General features: G+C 61.3%; 1 protein-coding gene across 10 annotated transcripts in view; it reads left to right on the forward strand.

The window, feature by feature from the left end:
* TLE2 (TLE family member 2, transcriptional corepressor) overlaps positions 1-6,298 on the forward strand; it is a 39,339-nt gene extending 33,041 nt beyond the window's left edge. For 9 of the 10 annotated variants that reach the window (XM_050934121.1, XM_050934123.1, XM_050934119.1 and 6 more), the window contains 7 exons: positions 942-1,018; positions 1,611-1,860; positions 3,784-4,031; positions 4,211-4,358; positions 4,484-4,634; positions 5,055-5,131; positions 5,607-6,298. In XM_050934121.1, coding sequence (XP_050790078.1) covers positions 942-1,018; positions 1,611-1,860; positions 3,784-4,031; positions 4,211-4,358; positions 4,484-4,634; positions 5,055-5,131; positions 5,607-5,714 — 1,059 coding nt within the window. In that variant the 3' untranslated portion in view covers positions 5,715-6,298. The remainder of the gene's footprint in view (positions 1-941; positions 1,019-1,610; positions 1,861-3,783; positions 4,032-4,210; positions 4,359-4,483; positions 4,635-5,054; positions 5,132-5,606) is intronic. The other variant, XM_050934129.1, reaches the window with a different exon arrangement.
* The last annotated feature ends 3,339 nt before the right edge of the window (positions 6,299-9,637 follow it).

Consider the following 9,637-nt stretch of genomic DNA (forward strand, 5'->3'; position numbering starts at 1 on the left):
GGACCTTTCCCCACCCTGCTCCCCAAAATCCCATGTGTGCGGGGGATGGAGAGTAGCAGTGGTGACCTCAACAGGGGGCAGCTCAGTCCAGGGCATGGGCCAGTCACATACAGTGGGGCACCTTCAGGGCCAGATTAACCTTTTGTGGCCAAACATATCTGTGGGCCCCCAGAGAGGCAATGGAGTGTGGCACGAGGAGGTCCGTCCCCAGAGCGAGGGGCCGGCCAGGGGCAATGGGGCAGGGCATGGCAAGGGCGGCCCCACTCCACCCAGCCCAGTGCAAAGGCACTATTTACGGACTGGCAGTTGCCAGGTGCATAGTGGCCCACCTGGCCTTGTGCTGCCAGCGTGCCCCTTGCCTTTGGGGGCAGGCCCATGCCATGCCACACAACCCACTCATCCAACAACTCCCCCCAACTCCCAATGGCCAGAGCCCCCCTGGATCCAGTATGGCCAGCACCCCTCCAACCCCCGCACAAATGCACAGCGCCCCGTGCACCCCCCCGCCCAGCACCCCCCTGCCCACAGCCCCCCACAGAACCCCCACTCCCTAGTGCCCCAATACACACATTTTTCCCTCTCACACCCCAGCACCTCCCCCAGCCAGCACGGGGGGTGGGGGAGAGAGAGAGCGAGAGAGAGAGAGAGTGTGTGTGTGTGGTTTTTTTTTTCCCGGGGTGGTGCCCTTTGCTGCCAAGCCCTGGTCTCATCGGCATTGTGCTGCCATCGTCAGCAGGAGCAGGTCTCAGCTGTGGGGGTTGTGGCCCCGGTGTCAGCCGCTGCCCCCTCCCGTATATTCTTGGAGGAAAGAGGAGGCTGCAGAGATAGCCAGAGAGGTTGTCCTAAGCCAGGGCGGCCGGACGCTGCTTGTCTGTAGGCCGAACTCCTGCAGCCCCTTCCCACCACGCCGCTTTGTGGACCAGGATCCTTTTGCTTTGCAGGTGGCGTTTGAGTCTCACCCTCACCTGAGGGCGTCCACCGTCTCCTCCTCTCTGCCAGCCATCCCTGGTGGGAAACCGTAAGTGCAGCCAAATCTGTGCTGGGGGCTTGGGGTTGGGGGGGAATCATGGAAATGCCCCAGGGGGAGGTGGTGGGCTGCAGGTCACCGAGCCAGGCTCCCACCGGCCCACGGCAGAATTCTGCACAGGAGCTTCTGCGTGAAGTCGGTAATAAACAGGCCAAGGCCGTGCTGCAGCTGGGAGGAAGGATGGCCTAGTGATTAGGGCTCTGCCATGAGACTCCAGAGCCCTGGGTTCAGTTCCCTGCTCTGGCCCTGAGTCGCGTCATCGTTCTGTGACTCAGTTTCCCCATCTGGGTGCTGGGGTTTACAGCCCTTCCTCTTGCGGTGGGGGCTGTGAGGACCAACACAGTAAGGCTGGGAGTGGCTCAGTTACTACAGTAATGGGGCTGGGTACCTACCTGCCTGGAGAGGCCCCCTCCTTGTCTAGCATGTGTCCCTCACCCTCCCTGGCAGGGGGAATCCTTAGCACAGCCAGCCGGAAGCTCCGAGACAAAAGTGAGTGACAGAAGCCCAGCCACAGAGTGTAACGCCCAGGAGGGCTGTGTCCCTAAGGCCTGCCAGTACTTACCTGCCTCTCCCCCTCCTCCAGCGCCTACTCCTTCCACGTGAGCGCCGACGGGCAGATGCAGCCGGTCCCCTTCCCTCCCGACGCCCTTATCGGCACCGGCATCCCCCGGCACGCCCGCCAGCTCCACACCCTGACCCACGGCGAGGTGGTCTGCGCCGTCACCATCAGCAACTCCACCCAGCATGTCTACACGGGAGGCAAGGGCTGCGTGAAGGTGTGGGACGTGGGGCAGCCTGGGACCAAGACGCCTGTGGCGCAGCTAGACTGCCTGGTAAGGGGACAGGGCATGGGGACGAAAGAGCTTCTGTTGGCTCTGACACAATTCCTTGCTACCCTTGAGGGCCAGATCCCCGGCTGGGGAAAATCGCTGAGGATCTGACCCTGTATGCCACAGCAGCCGAAGGCACCGGTCCTGTGTCGCAGTCGATACGCACTGGAGATTGTCACTAGGTTTGTTGGAGTGGCACCTTCCCCAAGGCCCCTCTTGGCTGGTGGACTGGACCATAGAGTTTGGACTCAGGATCCCTGAGTTCTAGTTCTGGCTTTGCTGCTGTGAGCCCACCGTGGGCTGGGCTCTGAGTGTGTGAAGCCCTGCCTCAGTTTCCCCCGTTGAGCCGGCAAAGGAACCTTCCCAGGCGGTGGTGGGAAATGATCTGTGTGCGTCGGCTGGGGCCATCCCAGGCCCACTTTTCCAGCGTGTTGGGAGCATCGGCGGAGACTGGAATTGCTCCCTCGCTAGAAAACCCTCATCAAAGGGAAAAGCAATTAATAATTGAGCTGCCCCCCCAGGGGCGGTGCTCATTAGCATGCCAGAGACTCTGGCACTGCTGCCATGCCTGGACGGTGCTGTGAAGCGTGGCAGGACAGCTCATGGCTGCAGCACTGGAGGGAGAGAAGGGGGGGCACTTGTTCTCCTCCCATCTCTGCCCAGTTTTTGTCCCTCATGTCCCCCACACACACACTGGGGCTTTTCCGCTTCCGAGGCCCCCATGTGCAATGCCATGACGGCGCCAGCAAGCGCAGGGGCGTATGCCAGCCTGCCAGCCAGGTCAGGGCAAGGGGTGCCCCCGAGGCTGCTTTGGAAGGCAGGGGCGATCGGGAAGAACTCAGGCGCAGAACCTGCAAGGTATTTCGGCTCCTAACGCCCTGTGAGGAGGCCGCAGGCCAGGGGGAAGCACAGCCTAGCGTGGACGCTGGTGGCCTCAAATGCCTGTATCTGAAATGCCTAATCCCGGTGGAACTTCCTGAAGGCCAAAGCTCGCAGGCCAGTGACGAAGTGTCCCAAGCATGGCGGGTCTGGGACTGAAGCAGCAGAAGCTTGGGGTCACTTCAGCGCTGGGCCGGATGCTGCGGTGCTGGAGGTGTAGGGGGGGGCTGGGCAGGTTTGGCTGACTGTGGTATGTGCTGAGAGCTCCCTGTGCTTTGCACTGCTGTTAAGAGCCTGCGTGGGGCGCTCTCTGTCTCCCCCAGGCCTCAGAAGCCCTGACTATCAATGGGATGGAGGGTAAAACAGGCCAGTCTCTGTGACTGGGCACTGACACCTTCAGGCACCCGGGACAATGAATGGGCTTGTGCGGAAGGCGTTGGCCGGGGCTTCAGGAGATTCGGGTTTAATTCCCGGCTCTGCCACTGATTCCCTGTGTGACCTTGGGCAAGTCATTTAATTGCCTGTGTTCCAATTGTAAACCCCTGGGGTCAGAGCCCAGCCTTTTGTTTTGTGTGCGTGCGCGCGTACACGTGCAGCACCTAGTGCCATGGGGCCGCTAGGCAAAGAATAAAGTTCATCTCAATGGCTTGATGCTGAGACTGGACCATGGGCTGCTTTGCCAAGGGCCCTAGACTCTTGGCAATGGGCAGGACACTGGGTGAGGTTCGGGGGGGAAGCAGAGGTGGGGAACTGGGCTGCTTTGTAGTGAGGTAGAAATTGCGTCAAGGCCTGGAGCGCTTTAGAGCCCAACGGCTGAGCCCTGCAGGGTGAATTCCATTGACCTCCACTGAGTCCCTGGCACAGGCCCCCTCTCCCGGCAGGACAGGTGGCACAGAGAGGCAGCAGGCCTGCAGCTGGCCTCGGGGGTCTGATCCAAAGCCTGCTGAAACCGGGAGACTTTCCACTGACCCTTAAGGGGCGCTGGATCAGAGACCCCCACTCCGCAGTGACTGGCTTTAAGGCTGTTCCTCCCTCTCCCTTCCCCAGAACCGCGACAACTACATCCGCTCCTGCAAGCTCCTCCCGGACGGGCGCAGCCTCATTGTGGGTGGGGAGGCCAGCACCTTGTCCATCTGGGACCTGGCTGCGCCCACTCCCCGCATCAAGGCGGAACTGACCTCCTCGGCGCCTGCCTGCTACGCCCTGGCCATCAGCCCCGACGCCAAGGTCTGCTTCTCCTGCTGCAGCGACGGCAACATCGTGGTGTGGGACCTGCAGAACCAGACAATGGTCAGGTGAGCTCCCCCCCTTCCACCCATATCTTACAGGGCCTTCCCTGCACAGTCCCCTGGGTCAGGACGCAATGTGGTGCGGCTGGCTAGTGCTGGAGAGGGGAGGTGCCCCCTGTCCCCTGGCCACAGGACCCAAACCTGCAGCAGGTGACGGTGCCTGACGGCCGCGCTCTCCCCTCCAGGCAATTCCAGGGCCACACGGACGGCGCCAGCTGCATCGATATCTCCAACTACGGCACCAAGCTGTGGACGGGGGGACTGGATAACACGGTGCGGTGCTGGGACCTGCGGGAGGGGCGCCAGCTGCAGCAGCACGATTTCAGCTCCCAGGTAGGTGGGTGACGAGGTGCTGCAGAGCTCGAGCGGGTGGGGGCGGGCGCTGTGTTCTCCCCTGCCCCGGAGAGCCAGCCTGGCAGGGACCTGTTTCCTGGGGCCTGACTCTACCTTCTCCCCAGATCTTCTCGCTGGGTTACTGTCCCTCGGGGGAGTGGCTGGCTGTCGGCATGGAGAGCAGCAACGTGGAGATCCTGCATGTGGCCAAGCCGGAGAAATACCAGCTCCACCTCCATGAGAGCTGCGTTCTCTCCCTCAAATTTGCCTCCTGCGGTAGGAGTGTGCGCGCAAGTGCAGACACGGGCTTGGGCCGGCTGAGGGGTTGCATGGCCTAGTGGGCAGAGCAGTGGCTGGGACTTGGGAAAAGGCATCTGTTCCGGGCTTTGCTGCTGTCCTGCTGGGTGACCTTGGTTCAGTTACGCTCGCTCTGTGCCTCAGTTTCCCCTTCAGCCCCAGAACATGGAATGGAGCTGGGCAAAGCTTGGAAGGCTGCATGGATGGGACTCCATGTTTTCAGGCAGGCTGACAGTTTATCCAGCCCGGGCTGTGCTTTGGATGCTCCCAGGGCAGGTGGTTGCTTGTGGGATGCCACTGGAATCCCCCACGCCTATGGGCAGCGTCTCCCCTTTTGCTGAATCTCTCGTCCGTGCACGTGACAGCTCCCCGCTGACCCACTGGACTCTCCCGCTGCAGGTAAATGGTTCGTGAGCACAGGGAAGGACAACCTGCTGAACGCCTGGAGGACGCCCTACGGAGCCAGCATCTTCCAGGTGAGGAAGGGGCACTCTGCCAGGAGGCGCATTCCGGTTAAATCCCTCGCTCCCGGCAATGCGTAGGGTGGGAGCAACTGCCCAGCCCATCAGTAGCTGCCCCACAGCCAGGTTCGTAGATTCCAAAGCCAGAATGGACCGTGGTCTGACCTGCACGACGCAGAACTGGAGTGTCCTGAGTTAATTCCTGATTGACACAGAGCATCAGTTAAATCAGTGGAAGGCTTTTCCCATGGTTTTAATGACCTTCAGCGCCAGCCCTCCCTGCCCTAGCGGCCCCCAGGCGGAGATCGGGAAGTGCTGAAAGAAAGTAAGATGGGGTCCGATTTTAACTCCCCTCAGAACAAGGCCTCGGCCAGTCTTTGCCACTGGTCTTCCTGGCCCTGCTCTCAGCTTCCCCCCTCCATCCACCTTATCCCACTATCAAGGCCACACAAGGGGCAGGTTCCCTCTCCTAACCTCCACCCCCTCTCAGTCCAAAGAGTCCTCGTCGGTGCTAAGCTGTGACATCTCGATCAACGACAAGTTCATCGTCACGGGCTCCGGCGACAAGAAAGCCACCGTCTACGAAGTGGTTTACTGAAGCGTGCGCACGGGGATGGGCCTCGCCGCTGCCGGGACCGAGCTGTACCGTGACCAAAACCCCAGGGCCACCTGGGGCAGCCTGGCCAACCACCTGCCGTGGCCTCAGGATTCGGCATGCGCTGGGAGTGGGGCCCCCTCCCCACCGCTTCAGCTGCAGAGCGGCCCGAGAGCCTCGCACGGTCGTTCCCGGCTCGGAGACGGGCCCTGTCAGTGCTTCCTCAGGCCGAGTGCGACGCTTCCGCCACACGCAAACAGGTGTGGGCGGATGGAGACACGAGACGCCTCGCTTCCTTTCTGCATCTTCCCCGCGTCCTCCCAGGGGCGGATGAGGGAATAAGGACTAGCCGGGATCTGACTGGCGTGGGGGTTTTGGAGGGAGAGGCCAGGCCCGAGGGGCTTCCCAGCTCGGGGACTAGCAATGGTCGGCTCCCAAGGCATGGAGGGGAGTTGCTACAGTGCAAGCGATGCTGTTATCACTCAGCGAGCGAAGGGGCTGGGTCCTGCTACTGATTTAATGATGCCAATTTTCTGTTGAGAAAACAGCTGTAATTTCTCCTTGGTAATTAAATGTATTTAACAGGCCGTGGGTTCAATCCCTGCGTAATGAAACGTGGGGATTTTCCACGTGGCGGGGGACAAGCATGGGGCTCAGTTCAGCACGTCAATTTGCCATGTCAAACAGCCTGGAAAAACACAGGGTGGGGAGAAGACGGGCCCCGGGCTGCTAACGAGACACCTCCTCCATGAGTGTTCTGCCCGGATTACAGCCAGAGCCCCCCCGAAACACACCTGCTGCTTCAGTGACTTGGTGGAAAAGGAGCCAGCGTCCTCTCTGGAGATACTGATGGTGGCTGGGTCCTTTCAGTGGGGTGGGGGCTAAGGTGCTGGGCTGGACCTTGGGCGAGCTGGGTGAGTATCCCAGCTCTGCTATGGTCTCTCTGGGTGACCCTGGGCAAGTCACTTCCTCTCACGAGGCCTCAGTCCTTCACCTGTAAAATGGGGATAATCCTTCCTGGCTCCCAGGCTTTTGGGGGTTTACTGTGAGCTCTGCAGTGCAGGGCCTCCCCTGCCTCTCTCCCTTGGAGGAGGCGCAGTGCCTAGGGTTCCCAGTGCTCCCGCATTGAGGCCGATTTCAGGAGACTCGTGGCCAATCTCCTGCTTGCTATTGAAAACAATCCAGTAGATTTCAACATGCCAAAAGTCTGGTTGGCGGGGGCGGTGCAGGGGGGCTAAGGCAGGCTCCCTACCTGCCCCGGCTGCATGCAGCTCCCGGAAGGGGTGGCATGTCCTTGTGGCTGCTAGGCACAGGCAGGGGTGGCCGATGGGGTGGGGGGGGGGTCACCGTACGCTGACTCCGTAGCTCCCATTGGCCAGGAACCATGGCCAATGGAAGCTGTGGGGGCGGTGCCTGCAGGCAGAGGCAGTGCACAGAGCTACTGGGCTTTTCGTGCCTGTGCCTAGGCCCCATAGGGGCATGTCGCTGCTTCGGGGAGCTGCTGGAGATAAGTGCCGGCTGGAGCCCCCTCCTACCCCCAAACTTCCTCCCAGAGCCTGCAACCCCCTCCTGCACCCCCAACCCCCTGCACCCAAACTCCCTCCCAGAGCCTGCACCCCCAACCCCCTGCACCCAAACTCCCTCCCAGAGCCTGCACCCCCTGCACCCCAACCCCCTGCACCCAAACTCCCTCCCAGAGCCTGCACCCCCAACCCCCTGCATGCAAACTCCCTCCCAGAGCCTGCACCCCCAACCCCCTGCACCCAAACTCCCTCCCAGAGCCCGCACCCCCCCCTGCACCCCAACCCCCTGCACCCAAACTCCCTTCCAGAGCCCGCACCCCCTCCTGTACCCCTGCCCCAGATGGGTGAAAGTGAGTAAGGGTGGGGGAAAGTGAGCAAGGGAGGGAGGGGGAATGAAGTGAGAAGGGGCGGGGCAAGGGGTTTGGGTTTGTGCCATTTGGCAACTCTAGCAGTGGCTAGCCCCACTGTGGGGCCCACCCTGAGAAGCGGGAGGTGCTAATGAGGCTAAGAGGTGGGAAATGGCTGAAAAGCCCGAGCATTAAGAGCCTCCTGCAAAGCTCTATGGACTAATTAAAGCAGGAGTAGGCCCCCCCAGCTGGGGGGGTCGGGGGTGTGTGTGTGTGTGTCTGTGTGTCTGTCTGTCTGTCCTTCCAGAGACTGACACTGAGGAGCAGCAGGGGCTGCAGGCGCCAGGCTGGAGAAATGAGCAGTGGCTGAACGGCTGCCAGGAGCCAGGGCAGCGGTGTTGGCTGCAGGCACATGGGGCAGAGTGCGTGGCGGCTAGTAACGGCTGGATGCCCTGCGGACGAGGGCCTGCACCTGCCAGCCACCAGACAACCAGGCCCCTGACAAGGCTTAGGAGCTGCAGCTGAGAGGCTGCCCGTCCATTGCACGGCAGCCAGTGGGGATTCAGCATTTGATTTTCATGCTGCAGGGGAACAAACAGGAGCCCGGTTGAAGGCCCTGCTCAGCCTGCTGCAGAATCTTTTCTGGCGCAGCTCCCTGAAAGTCAGGTAGAGGAGGGAACTCAACATTGGGTTGGCCCCAGCTCTGGCTCGTCCATAGCGCTACAGTGTCTGTGTCCGCAACCCCACACTACAATCCTGCCGCCAGCGGCCTCGAACCAGGTATTGCTTCGAGATTGCCCAAAAGCCCCATTTTAGTGCCAGTGGCGGCTACCCTGGCTGAGACCGGGGTTCCGAGCCCCAGCTTCGCCGTGACCAGGTTCAGGGAAGGCAGCTGCCGCCCAGCTGAAGTTGGAGCTAGAATTCCAGGAAACCTACCTGAGTTCAGAGTCCCCCCCCGGCCCTTTCCCAGCCCCAACCCTTTCACCAGCTTCCTTGCCAAGACACAACCCCCACACCGTGGCCCCTTGCCCAGCAGAATACAGGCTGGAGCAGCTGAGCCCCAGGCCAGCCAGCTTGAGTCACTGGCAGCTTGATCCCAGCAGCAGCCCCTGCCCCGTGAAGAGGAAAAACAGGTTTCGAGACAGCTGAATAGAGGGCGGATCCAGTCTGGGGCTGAGCTGCCACCCACCTCTCCTTCCAACTGTCTGGCCAGCCCTTGCCAGCTCAGCGCCCCCTCGTTTAGCTTTGACGCCAGGGAGCTCATGCTGAAATAGCAGCCCCCTTTCTGCAGGGGGATGCACCTGGGCCTGGGGGGAGTGGAATAGTTCAGTAGAGTCTCCCTCCCATGCTCAGCTAGAATCTGGGCTTCTACCGTCACGCTGAGCTGGGGCAACAGGCCATTGCACAGGGTGAAGGGCTGGATGGCCTCATCCTGGGCCCAGGAAGCTGCAGAGAACAGGTGGCTCAGTGCACGCCCCCTGGGCTGTGGGTCATTGCAGTGGGGCATATCTCACACCCATCCCTGTAGGACGTGGATACCACCAGCATTCACCACCCCCACCTGCTGCTGCTGCAGATTTGAGCAACTTCTACTGTCTCTCCCCTTGCTGGGGGCGATGCGCTGCCCAAGTCTGCTGCTGCGCTCGCTTGGTCTCAGCCTGAAGAGACACCGGGGGAAGCCCAAACACAGCTGTCCCCCTCCCCTTCCTTCTCCCAGCCCTGGCCTAAGGGCAAAGGGAGGCTGGTGCGACGCTGCCAGAGGGAGCAAAGCATGTGGGAAAACACCCACGAGGGCTGCACTGGATTGAAGTGTGTGCGCGCGCACAAGACCAAGGCACACGCAGCGCAGCCAGCTCTCTGACCTTATTAATACCAAGCGCTTTGCACAAGTAGCTCTCAAAGCATTTTACAAAGGTCACCACCCGCCCCACTTCACAGGTGGGGAAGCCACTTGCCCAGCGTCTGCGGCCAACAAGGGGTTAAGACTCAGCACCGCTCAGGACTGGGGCAGTGCTCTAGCCGCTCACTCGCACTGCCTTCCTCAGCAAAGGCTCCC

The sequence above is a fragment of the Gopherus flavomarginatus genome, chromosome 24, assembly GCF_025201925.1.
Source record: "Gopherus flavomarginatus isolate rGopFla2 chromosome 24, rGopFla2.mat.asm, whole genome shotgun sequence".
Taxonomy (NCBI): Eukaryota; Metazoa; Chordata; order Testudines; family Testudinidae; genus Gopherus; species Gopherus flavomarginatus.